The 13,991-nt window shown below is 34.9% G+C and overlaps 1 protein-coding gene across 11 annotated transcripts in view; it reads left to right on the top strand.

The window, feature by feature from the left end:
• Nucleotides 1-13,991, top strand: part of NOL4 (nucleolar protein 4) — a 380,020-nt gene that overhangs the window by 97,924 nt on the left and 268,105 nt on the right. For 3 of the 11 annotated variants that reach the window (XM_055234844.2, XM_055234854.2, XM_055234866.2), the window contains one exon: nucleotides 13,382-13,450. The exons of the other annotated variants lie outside the window; for them this stretch is intronic. In XM_055234844.2, the coding sequence (XP_055090819.1) occupies nucleotides 13,382-13,450 (69 nt within the window). The remainder of the gene's footprint in view (nucleotides 1-13,381; nucleotides 13,451-13,991) is intronic. 11 annotated transcript variants of the gene reach the window in all.

Below are 13,991 nucleotides of genomic sequence, written 5' to 3' on the forward strand. Positions count from 1 at the left end.
CAAAGATTAAATCTGTTAAACTAATTTCAAATTAATTTTCTGGAAAAAAATAAAATTGTCTTTTTTTAAAAAAATGCTTTTAATATGAATGGAATATTCCTTTCCAGAGATATGCTGTAGAATAGTAACATATTCATGTAGAATCTCTACAGCCTTACTCTGAAGATTAACAAAGAAAATATTTATACTATCATATCTAGGACACTTAACCTTAAAACCCTAGTTAGCATTATTTTTTGCCTAGTTCTTTTTATAAATATCTATTGGTTCACTGCCTCTATTGCTAAATAGAATATTCTAACTTGCACCAGTTTCTGCTAGTTTGTCATGTAAAAATTCCCAGAATTTTTGTCAACTTATAATGGGACTAATTAACCAAATTTGCAGCCATCATGGTGTGTAAAAATAGCACTAAAGTCAAATTCAAGAATTCTGAACAATTCATTTAACCTCTTTGTGCATAGGCCACAATTCACTATTATATGATATAATTATATATCTACATATAATATATAATATCTACATATAATATAATATCAATATTATATGATATAATTCTATAGTCTAAGACAGAGTTTGTAGAGTTTGCAGATCTTAACAGTGTTGAAATAGGGGTTTATCTACATACCTTTTTGATTCGTGCCAGGAAGTCTTTGGTCTCAAGCACATATTCCTTCTGTGTCATAGTGCCTCAAGTTTTACAATTAGAACTCAATCTATTTGGGTTAAACCATTGACCGCTGTATTTTTATATAAAATTCAAATATCATTAGGCAAGGGAAGGTGGAGAATCAATTAAGCTGCTAGCAGTCATTGATACTTTATATGATCATTTAACATACTTGTTTCTGTCTCTCATCTCTAGCTAAATTTAACTCAAGTCAGGAGTGAGATAGAAAGAAAATGTGAGTCATCGGCATAGAGCAATCTATTGACCTCCCAATTAGCATAGGACCTGTCTGATTTTTTTTTTTTTTTAGACAGTTTTGCTCTTACTGCCCACACTGGAGTGAAATGGCATGATCTCAGCTCACTGCAACCTCTGCCTCCTGGGTTCAAGCGATTCTCCTGCCTCAGCCTCCCAAATTGCTGGAATTACAGTCATTCACCACCATGGCTGGTTAATTTTTTTGTATTTTTAGTAGAGACGGGGTTTCACCATGTTGGTCAGGCTGGTCTCAAACTCCTGACATCAGGTGATCCACCTGCCTCGGCCTCCCAAAGTGCTGGGATTACAAGCGTAAGCCATCGCACCAAGCCTTGATTCTTATATGAGTCCTAATGTGGCATCACACCTAATAGCGTTTGATATGTGTTTGACAGTTAAAAGTTAAGAACCATGTCATTAAAATGAGGAAGAAGTCTCAGCAAACTCTATAGAAAAATCTTTATTTTCAAAAAAAGGGGAACTATATCTATTCAAAATATTTAAAAATGTTAGAGTATATTTTGAAATAAATGAATATCATTAAATGAAAAACTGAGAATCACATACATTTCTCAGAAAAAAAATACTCTCTAGGCATGATTCACTCATGGAATATACAAATACTGTGTGTTTGAGTCTCTTTCACTTCTTTTTACTATTTTGAATTTTTCCCTTTCTTGCCACAGATCTAAGTGCAAGTATAGATTGTCTTTGAAGCAAAGGGGCTAAGAAAATCTCTATCAGGCTTAGAACTTAATTTCATTTCTGTAGTCAAATTCTTTAATGTAGAAAGAAAATTAAGGCAAAATAACACAACAGACAAATATAGGTTCCTGCCTTTTTAATGCAGATGCATTGTTTTTTCCCCATTTTATTATTACAAACTAGAGTACCTTAAATAAGCTGCTGTTCTGGATGTCTAACAGAGATAGAGAAAACTTAAAATGAACTATTCCAAGTTCAAATTTTTGGTAGACTTTGTCCAATATTGAACTCATTAATAATTTACACTGTTATACAATAAATCTGTGATCTAGAATTGTATTTTATAGCTAGTTTACCTTAGAGAGTTTATTAGTATAAAATAGCACTCAAATGTAGATATTTTACAGATAATTTTGTTAGGTTATTTTGCTTTATGTCTCTCTATATAAATATAAAATATCTAGATATATCTATAGCTATCTATAGATAAATAGATCTATGTCGTTCTATATCTATTTATATCTATATAGACATATGTATCCATCTATCTCTTTCTCTATATATATACATATACATCTATTAGATATATAGATACATATCTATATGTACATATGTAGGTATATCTCTCTGTATCTATATAGATATAAATATAGAAAGATGTAGATCTATCTCTGTCTATATATTCTCATATATATATGAGATAACCATATATATGTGATAACCATATATACATATGAGATAACCATATATGAGATAACCATAACTAGCTATATATATATGGTTATCACATATATATATGGTTATCACATATATAATGATACCACATTTGAGGTAGAATATAAACATATTACTTTTCACATTGGTTTATCAGTTACACACATACACACACACCCTATATCCACACAAACATATATAGGTTTTACACAAGTGATTTCTAAACATTAGCTACAGCTACTGAATATTATTCAGATTATTGTCAGATGTGCACAACATCTCAGAAGGAAACAGTTAAAAATAATTCAGCATAATTAAATTTATTAACTAGCAATACTAAAACAAAAGAATAGCTTACTGCCATTCATTAAAATTGAATTATATCTCATATAGGTGTAGTTGCTCATTGCAGTGGCCAGAGTAATACTGCAAATCTGTAAGATTGAGAAGCTGTCTTCTTGGTAGTGGAGACAAAAAAAAAAAAAAAAAAAGACGTAAGAGCTTATCCAAACAAGTTTATCATCAGCTAGTGTCACACACCACATCATCAATAATTTTTATATTAAATTATAATATCCCAGTGAATATTCTTTGAAATATAATTTACCTTTTGGAGAAATTTCATTAGTTCTTTATGACAGCCTAGCAAATTACTACTTTAGTGCGCCCTAGTGGTGAAAAGGAGCCAATGCGGCTTTAAAAAGTAGCTGGTTAACGCCTCCTAGTGGGTGATTCTCACTCAGATCAAGAGGTTTGTTATCCTTGCTACACTGATAGTGTAAAAAAAAAATAAAATGACCAAATTTCTTAAAGTGCCTGCATGTATGCACCTGTATAAATAACTATATAGGTAATGAATTTGCATACAGTATAATAGCAAGGAGATGTAAGACATGGGAGACTGGCATGAGATTGTGGAGACAGAGTGGGCCAGCTTTGATGCCAACTAGACTTGAGTTTAAATCTTGATAGTGTAAGTTATACATGTGTGATGTTGGCATGTTATTATTTTGTAGGGTTGTTTTTAGGGCCATAAATAATATAGGTAAAGTTTTAACATAATAATTGCTTCAAACACTATAGATATTATAATAATGTGGTGACTAGAAAGATGGGTTTTTTCTTTTAATATGGAGTTGTTTTGGGGGTAACAGATGTTCTAAATTGCTTTTTCCCCCCTATGAATCGGGTAATGAAAAGTTTACTTCTTTTTTTGTGTCTACTATGCTCCTTAGTTGCTCTTCTGAGAATTTGGAATTTGGAACAGGAAATTTCTATCTTTCTGTGCTTTTTCTCATCCATAGATAATACATAGAGGTGATATATTTGGTCAGATATATTCATTAGTGTCTAGTTATTTACGTAGTCTAAAGTGTTATCTCTCAATTGGGCTATATAGGCCTTAGGGGCAGACAGGTGGCATTGTCCCAAGTACTCCAGGCCTTTCGATATCCCATAATATGTTAATTTTCAGCACCACCAAACCCCAGATACTGTAATAACCAAAATGCCTTCTTGTTCTCTATTTGCAAAAGTCACCTAGTGAGAACAGTAAACACTCCCAGTTGAGAGACATTTTATAAAGGAAACCACATAGCCAGTTCTCTCCTTGGTACCTTTGAAAAATGTGTTTCTTATTTGCCAGTTGTTGAGCAATTCAATAGTTCAGACAACTGATTCTGCATCCATAGTTCACTGTCATCATCTCACAGACTCTGTACTTTGCCTCCTGCATAAATACATGAGCGATATGCAAATTACTGGAGTCCCTGACAGAATGAAGTGAAATCTTTGCCATCTTTCTCTGTCTCCCTAAGATGGCTAATTATTGCCTGCTTTGAGTGGCTACAGCAACTGTATTCTTCGATATGTGTTCAGAAAGAATTGCTGGCTCCCCACTGACCAGCAGTGTGTAAGAAAGGTAAACTTTAACAAGGGGAGTTGCAACAGAAGCCTAGGAGGTTTTGAACATGCCAATGAACTCTAGACCAGAAAAGTGGCATTCTTTGTGGTTCTCCCCTAGGGCCCAAGGGAAATATAAATGTATCATATTACACATACTCTTCAGGAAAAATCAAGACAGGAAGAGGTTTTCCACACTCCCATGTAAGTAATTGTGTATTTTAATGTAATTCTTCACGTCACTAGTAATTCTATAAACAATGAGTTTGCTGAGTTATCTTATTTAATGCAATATTTAGGAATTCTCTTTATTTTATGATTAGTGAACATGTGTGAAAAAGATCTTTCTCATTGCCCATCTGCTTATTTTTTCATCTAATATAAGAATTCTCTGTTAAGACAATCTTTTCCTTAGCAGCCAAATATTCAATCATAACAAATAACAGCTGAATGTGGTGGTACATGCCTGTGATCTCAGTGATTTGGAAGGCTAAGATGGGAGAATTGCTTGAGGCCAGGAGTTTGAGACCAGCCTGAGCAACATAGCTGGATGCTATCTCTACAAAAAATAAAAATAAAAAAAAATTAGCTGAGCATGGTGGAGCATGCCTGTAGTCCTAGCTACTTAGGAGGCTGAGGTGGGTGATCACCTGCCCAGGAGTTCGAGGCTACAGTGAGCCATGATCATGCCATTGCACTTCAGCCTGAGTGCCAGAATGAGTCCCTGTCTCTAAAAAAATAAAATATCAGTAGAATAAAATAAAAAGAAGTGACAGAAAAATAGCACCCACAAGTTCAGGAATACATCTCCAGTTTGACTATTTCTTTTTTGAAATGGTTTAATTTACTCAGTGGATGGCTATTTTAATTATTGTAAAATAAAGTTCCAGATTAAAGATGTTGGTCATTATAAAAAGCTAAAATAATAAAATAAAACTCTTTTGTGAAAATCAATATATCTGAATTTGAAATATAATCAGTAAAGCAAAACAAATTTTCCAATGAAAATTAATTATAATTTAACATAAACCACATTCTATTTTCTGCTTGATTACACTTCAGCCTACTAATGTATACTGATGTAGTACCAAATTCATTTGATGGTGCCCTAGAATGCTGCTACCTGTATGTTTTCCTCCTCTAGTTTCTTTATATCATATGGTGAAATGCTTTGCCTTCTTTTAAGCTGTTTTTGCCTCTGGTCTAGCACTTGTACCATTTCCCTATCTTTGGAGAATACTGACTTCCTACCTCTGTACCACATTCACTTTTCATTTCTTTTACTCTGTGTTGAATGCATTTGCCTCAAATCTCCAAATTGTTTTTATCTGTCTGAAAAACTGACTTGAACTATCTAAAAATACTCCTGCCTGCTTTATACCTTCTTCAGATTTGCCTACTTTTATTTTAAATTTGACCACATACTCATCAAATTCTCAGCACCACAAAGTAACTTTGGATGGACAGAGTGCATTCCTCTGCTTTAGACCAGTGTTTTTTTATTAGATATCATAATCCATTTATGACTCATCAAGTTAATTTAGTGGGCTGTGATCACTTTTAAAAATGAAATAGAGAAGAGAATAGAAATGATCAGTTTGATTTTATGAGTGTGTATATGTGCTAGCTTATGATGTAAAATGTATGTATACCTGTGCTGTCAATATAGAATGTTGGAAAGCCTTGCTTTAAATAGACACTGTGATTTCAAGCTGCCTGCAGACTCTCCAATAATCGCTTCCACCTACCCTATCACTTCTGCTTTCCGTATATCCTTAGATTTTCCTGACATAACAATTTTTTCCAAAGTTAAAATTACCTTCAGACTCAAACCAATATTTTCATTCATATTAGATAAATATAATCTTTAAGGTTGCTAGATTTAACACACACAGAATAACCAGTTATATTTGAATTTCAGATAAACAATAGTTTGTAATACATTTGGCTCCAATATTGTATGTTTATCTAGAATTCAAACTGAACTAGGTGTCTTATATTTTATGTAGCAAACTTAATCCTATTTAAAAACCAGGCCGGGCGCGGTGGCTCAAGCATGTAATCCCAGCACTTTGGGAGGCCGAGGCGGGTGGATCATGAGGTCAGGAGATCAAGACCATTCTGGCTAACACTGTGAAACCCCGTCTCTACTAAAAGTACAAAAAAATTAGCCAGGCGTGGTGGCAGGCGCCTGTAGTCCTAGCTACTCGGGAGGCTGAGGCAGGAGAATAGCGTGAGCCCTGGAAGTGGAGCTGGCAGTGAGCCAAGATCGCGCTACTGCACTCCAGCCTGGGCGACAGAGTGAGACTCCGTTTCAAAAAAAAAAAAAAAAAAAAATCAACCCAGATACTCCTGACTGGGCTAGATCGCTCATCTCAACTAGGTAAAAAAGGGAAGGGTAGATGAATGGGTGGGAAGACTGAGGGAGAACATGATCAGAGAAGAAGGGAGAAAAAGAAAATGTGGGCAGTGCTTTTCTACAAATGGTGCATTGGAGTAATGCTAATATTGCCAGAGTCATAGCAAAACAAGCAGTACTGCAGGATTGATAGGAACTCAAAGAAAACATCAGAATCCTCCACCAGGGAGCATGGGGATTTGGGGGTGATTGCAAATCTGGCAGTTTCCTGGTTTTGCTATTGGAAACATCATTTAGGCACAGGAATTCTTCTGGTCTTTAACAAGCATTCAAAGGTCAGATAGATACTCTATCTATAGACAGATGAGTAGTTAGGATTCCGAAGCAAAAATTTTTGAGAGTTACAGTGATTACAAATTTGTTTAGGCAGGCCAGTATGTCTGTCTTTTGTCTAACTGATTGTTGCTAGACAAGAACTTTTTATCTGAGAGTTTTCTTTTTGAGTCCTGATTAAAGCCTTTTTCAGAGTTGCTTTGAAACTAATCAAACAATTACTAATAGATAATTCCAATAATTTGACATATCCAGGCACATTAGTGGTGTAGAACCATATTGAGTAGTATTCAGGGGTAATTACAGTGCCTATGCATTCAACAGATATTTGCTGAATAAATAAATATGTAGTTGAAAATGTCTTTATCTTTGCAAGACTGTTTCCTTACACATCTCTGCAAATTAATTATTTCCTCTGCAATAGTACAATGATGTACACTGCTAATCCTTTTTCATGGACAAATGGGTTAAAATATATTTTAATAGAAAAGAAAATTAGTGTCTGAGCATTTCAATTTTATAACACATCTAGAAAACTATCAAAGTCATAGCTAATGTAAGTTATCACATTATATTCCACTTGGGCTCAAATGTGACAGTGGTGGCATACTTTTTAAAGTCCTAAATGCAAAGATATTCAATATATAAAACAGAAAAAGACAGATGTTCCTTGAATTGAAGATATGCATAGAGCCTAGATTTATTTTCCTCAGATAGAGGCCGCTCTGGAGTTTGGTGTTCTATATGTTTATGAATCAGGACATACGGGCTTTTAATAACATTTGGATTTATAGGTTCTGTTCAATTTAATTTCAATTTTATGTTCTACAAATAAATTTTCCATATCTTAATTATCTAGTTATATATATTGCAGAGGGTTTGTGATACAAATTTTCTCAAATCTAGTAAGATAAACAAATTTCACTAGGAAATTTTTTCTAATTTATTCTTTATCCATGATCTCTGGGATATTCATAAGAGAAAATGTCAGAAGTTTGGCCTAAAGGGCAAATTCTTTTAGGTACATACAGTTTGATATTTGCCAAAAACTATGGTGTTCATATATTTATTCTAGTTAAATAAAGGCATTATTTAAGTTACATTTTCAAATTACTAATATTTAGGAACACTCATCTTTTTTTATTACACTAGTGAATTTAGGTTAAAATTGTATAATTTTGGTTGATAAATCTTTTGATTAGCTTATTTTTGTTTGTTTGCTTTATAAAGTGATTGTTACTACTCATGATTTGCCAGTGTTATGTGATGGCTTTATTTCAGCTCACACATTAGCTTCAAATCTTAGACCAAGAATGACTTCTCTGCTGGTGAATTTCTTCTTACAATTAGATGTTTTGTTCCTTTAGGAAGAGGCTGTTATTTGCATTCCTCTCCTAAATTCCATTAAAAGTGGAAGTCAACGCATATGCTGACTGGCTGCTAAAATATTACAGCATTGTCACAAAGCCATCATTTTAGTCCTCAGTTTTGCTGGAATGGAACAGATGGCCTGTTAATTTTTTCCAGGCGGAGCTCTGTGTTGTTACTCCATAGTCTGACTTGTTCTTGTGGAACTTTGTAAATTGAGACAAGGTACAGAGTGCTTGACTGACCCTTGTATTCAGAAAGGTCACCGCAAACTAGTTAGAGCATTTAACACTTATAAAGAACTTCACACCAGGAACATTATAAACATTTTAGAATAATTAACCTATGCTGTGAGGTTAATATCCCAGCTCTTTATGGATGAAACAGTCTCTATCTTTTTTCAATACTGATAACTAGGAGTGGCTATAAAACAGTGGTTAAAGTGATAGGCTTTGAAACCACAATATCTGGTGAGTCCTGTCTCTTGTACATAATTGGCAAAATACACAACCTCTCTGAAGCTTAGCTCCCTCATCTGTTACACAGGGATCATGATAGTGATCATGGTAATCTATTCATGGGATTGTTGTGACGATTAAATGATGAAACTCATGTAAAGTTCTGATTCAGCATAATCCATTTACTAAGTACTCAATTAATGGAAAACAATCATAGATTGCCTGGTGACATTTTCTTCCGTGTAATGCAGCCAAAACAAATAATTGTCATGTAATTAAGGAGAATCTTAATTTTGAGGATTGCAAATTCTCTACCGTTTCAGGAACCAGAGGTTTGCAGGTGTATATATAATACAAACTGAATAGTTAGAAACCCTTTTTATTGAATAACTTAGAAATGAAACATTGTTGCAATTAGAGAGGAAGGATACTTGGGACTGAGAAAAGAAGACATGGTCAAATTCCCCATGTTTTAAAATTATTTTCTGTTGTTTTTTTCTCTTAATTTGCACTATTTTATGGCTTGAGTTAAGGAGATAAATTTACATTACATACTTATGATACATAGTCTGAAAAAATAGAGCAAAACAACAATTTGTTATTAAATTTTTTTTGATTAATTAACTTCTTTAATTTTTCTAACTTTATGTTACTTCAGATCCAAGTTGGAAAGGTAATTTATTTCTGAAGACTCTGATACTAAAAAAGAAAATGTGAAAAAACTTTAGTATTATATGTTATTGAATTTACAAGATGAGTTTTGCAAATTAGATTGCTTGTGGTTGCTTTTAAAATTTCAGATTTTTGGATAACTTATATGTTTACCTTAACTGCATTGTTTTAAGGTGAAGGCTAGTAATACTCAGGAATGGCCAGTATTTGGCTTTATAGTTGTAGGGCTTCTTAAAGTACCATTTTTTTTCTTCTGAAAGGCAGAACATTGGCAAGTAGACAAGTATATTTGTCTGTGAGATTTTCAGTAAGGTATTCCCAAGAGTTTGCTTGTTGTTTTCTTTTATAACCCACAGATGGAAGATAGGAAACCATGCCCTTTATAGAACTTGATCATTGAGCTTTCTGCAGGTGGATAAGTTTGTCACTGGATCACTAATGTTGTGCTGTTATTGCTCCAGAGGCTGATTTTATTGTTCAGTCCATCAAAAGAGGCTGTGGTTAAATTACTTTTATATGGAAGTATTACTATACTTTTTGGATGGTAGAGGTCATTTCTACTTCTAATTTATGGAAATAATTTAATCTATTATTTTCTGTTTTATTGATGAATTCCATGCCTAAAGGACTTAGGCTGTAATATTTACACTGAAAACACTATCAGTGTTTCCCAATACTCAAATGAATTAAGGCCTTTACAAGTGGTAAGTTATGAAAAATGTACCTTGTGCCAAATTCCCCCACTCCACAACCATAGATAATTCTGAAATGGCCTCATTGTCTGGAGTGACACTGAAATTCTTTGTCTCACTGCTGAGGAAATCAAGAATGTGGACACACCAAGGGTGAGATTAGAGCAGAAATTTAATAGGCAAAAGAAAGAGAACAGCTCTCTGCTGCAGAGAGAAGTCCCAAAAAAGGGTTGTCATTCTTCAGGGAAATGCAAGGGTTTTTATAAGCAAGTTACTGGGGAGGGAGTATTTCATCTACATAGGGCGTAAAAAACCTATTAGGACTAGATGTGTCATTTGCATAGGGTGTGACACTCTGGCAGTCCCCACCCCAACCTTTTATTGCCCAGGCAGGTCTTTAGCCTAAGTTACTCCATGTTGCTTATGTTTTCCCCACTGTGCAGGTGCTAAGGGGGAGGGGGGTGGGCAAAATTTTTAAAATTAGTTGTGCATGGTAGATTGTGTCTGTAGTCCAGCTAGTCAAGGAGGCTGAGGCAGGAGGCTTGCTTGAGCCCATGACTTTGAGGTTGCAGGGAGCTATTATTATGCTACTCCACTCCAGCTTGGGTGATGTGCCTGGCCATGGTGGATGTGACTGGCCCAAGGTAGTTCTTTCTATTGGTGCAGCTGCACGCACCACCTTCATGTAAGCTTCCAGCTTCCTTATTGGAGTATGTCCAAAAAAGGAAAGGAATGTGCTCACTAGGGCCCACAGTGCTTACTGGGACCCACTGTATGCATGTGAAACTTGCTAATGACACAGGAGGCTCCATCTTTGTGCTGGAACTTGCTTCCTTATCTATGTCTGCAGCCTGATCTTCCAGGCTGCTCTTTGTTAGAGCAGAAATTCTGCCAATGACTCTTTGTCCTATTTGCCTAGCTAGTTTCTTCCTTCCTTCTCTCTCAATTCAAGGTTAAAAAATAATAACAATAACAAATCTTTCCCATGACTCAAGTTGAAGATAGTTTAACAAACACTGAATTTTTCTGTGATGACATTTTGATACTTTGGGTTTCTTGAAATTTTTTTTTTTGTCTGCTTTCCCTGGGCCCTTAGCATTTGTCTTCTCTGTTGGATAAGCCACCTATGTTCCATTAAATTTACAGAAATAGACCAGTATTTGGGAAATCCATGTTTGACTTCCAGCATTTTACTTTGCCCTCTGCATTTCATCTCTTTACAGCAGTCAACCAATTTATCAAAACGTTACTGGAAAATCTGTTTTAACCATTTGCTAAAATAATGGTAGTAAAACCACAGTGAAAAGTATAACATTATATAAACATAAGAAAACAAATCTAGATTCATAGAAAACAACATTTGTAAGAAATAAATTCCCCATAATTATTTACTTGATAAATAATGTTAGGTCATTAGTTTTAAGGTTCAATGTGGCTGTGTTCTAGTTCATCCTTAACATGTTTGTTTCTATTGTGAGCAATATATTTAACATGTGGTTTGTCACATGGAAGTTGTGATTTTTTTTAGTGCTTAGTTAAGAGGGATCAAGACTAACATCCATTCTTTATATTTTGTATCTTATCACTATCAAGGGACAGTGTTTCTGTGTTCATAAACAAATTCTAAGGAAGTACTCTTTATCTTTCTGAAATATAAAAATATTTTTAAGAATACATTTTCAAGTGAAATATTGTTCTCACCAATATTCTAGAAAATGTTCTGTACTGTATATTCAAAATCCAATTTCCATCTAGAAGCAGAATATTCACATTGGAAAACTGGGTCCAAGACATTTATGACATTTATGAATGATTATAGTATTTTACATAGTTAATTGCAATATTAGTAGAATAGTATTTTTAGTATCTGAATCAAAATATTTTTAAATTTCTGTTCCTTCTAGATTTTATTTGCGGCTGCTATTACATATTACAAGAAAGATATTAGGACTTTGATAAATGGGCTACCTTGAGGGACTTGTCCCTGAGTTTTATCACCATTTATGAACATCTATTTAAAGTTGATTTAACATTTCAAACATTAATTCCCAGCAAATGAGAACAGGCCTTTCATTAGGGTAAGGGTCATAGAGATACTTAGCATAGGCCTCAATTTAGAAGAGGATTGGCACATAAGCTTTCAATGCTATCTCTGAATTAGGTTAAATAAGGATGCCCACAGAATCAAATGACAGTATTTCATCATAAAAGTTTAATTATGAAATGTAATTATTCAAATATACCATAATTTAAGAATTTTCCAAGGACAGGACACTCTTTTAATTTTTTTTTTTTAAGAGGCATTGTCTCACCCTGCCACCCAGGCTGGGGTGTAGTAGCCATAATAATAGCTCCCTGCAACATCAAAGTCATGGGCTCAAGTGAGCCTCCTGCTTCAGCCTCCTTGACTAGCTGAGACTACAGGCACACACACCATGCACAACTAATTTTTAAAATTTTATATAGAGATAGGATCTATGTTGGCTGGGTTGTCACAAACTCCTAGTCTCAAGTGATCCTCTAGCCTCAGCCTGTCAAATTGTTGGGATTACAGGTGTGAGCCACCATGCTGAGAACTTCAGTAATGAAGCTTGTCTAGGATATTTTCCTTTTTTGCTGGCTTTATTGAGGCATACTTGGTAAATGAAAATTGTAGCCAGGTGCAGTTGCTCATGCCTGTAATCCCAGAGCTCTGAGACACCAAGGTGGGAGGATTGCTGGAGGCCAGGAGTTCAAGACCAGACTGGGCAACATGATGAGACCCCCCATCTTCACCGAAAAAAAAAAAAAAAAAAAAAAAAGCTGGGTTTAGTGGTCCACACCTGTAGTCCTAGCTAATTGGGAGGCTGAGGCAGGAGGATCGATCACTTGAGCCCAGGACTTTGAGGCTACAGTGAGCTGTGATTGCAGCACTGCAATCCAGCCTGGGCAATAGAAAGAGACCCTGTGACCCTGTCTTGAGAAACAGATTTTATATATGTTAGGTGTACAACGTGTTTTCATACACATATACATTGTGAAATTATTACCGCGATCAAGCTAATTAGCATGTCCATCACCTCATATAGTAACCATTTGTGGGTACATGTGGTAACACTTGAGATTTACTCTGTTAATGAATTTTAAGCATACATTACAGAATTATCTACAGTTACTATGCTATATATTTGATCTCTAGAACTTACTCATACTACATAACTGAAACTTTGTACCCTTTGACCAATATCTCCTCATTTTCCTCACCCTCCAGCCACTGGAGCCACCATTGTATTCTACTCTCAGCTTCTATGAGTTTGACTTTTTCAATTTCCACATACAGGTGAGATTATGCCTGTCTTTCTGTGTCAGGCTTATTTCACTTACCATAATAATCTCCAGGTTCATACATGTTGTTGCAAATGACAGGATTTCCTTCTTTTTTAGGGCTGAATAATATTTCATTATATATGTGTAATGACATGAAATATATATGTATATATACACATATAAAATTAAATAAATATTGATATATATTTTATATCATGTTTTCTTTATCCATTCATCAGTGGACACTTATATGGTCCCCATATCTTTTTTTTTTTTTTTTTGAGACAGTCTCACTCTGTCACCCAGGCTAGAGTGCAGTGGCACAATCTCGGCTCACTTCAAACTCTACCTCCCGGGTTCAAGTGATTCTCCTGTCTCATCCTCCCAATTAGCAGGGATTACAGGTACCTGCCACCACACCTGGCCAATTTGCATAATTTTAGTAGAGATAATGTTTCACCATGTTGGCCAGGCTGGTCTTGAACTCCTGACCTCTGGTGATTCACCTGCCTCAGCCTCCCAAAGTGCTGGGATTACAGGTGTGAGCCACCATA

This window comes from Symphalangus syndactylus, chromosome 1 (assembly GCF_028878055.3).
Source record: "Symphalangus syndactylus isolate Jambi chromosome 1, NHGRI_mSymSyn1-v2.1_pri, whole genome shotgun sequence".
NCBI classification, from domain to species: Eukaryota; Metazoa; Chordata; class Mammalia; order Primates; family Hylobatidae; genus Symphalangus; species Symphalangus syndactylus.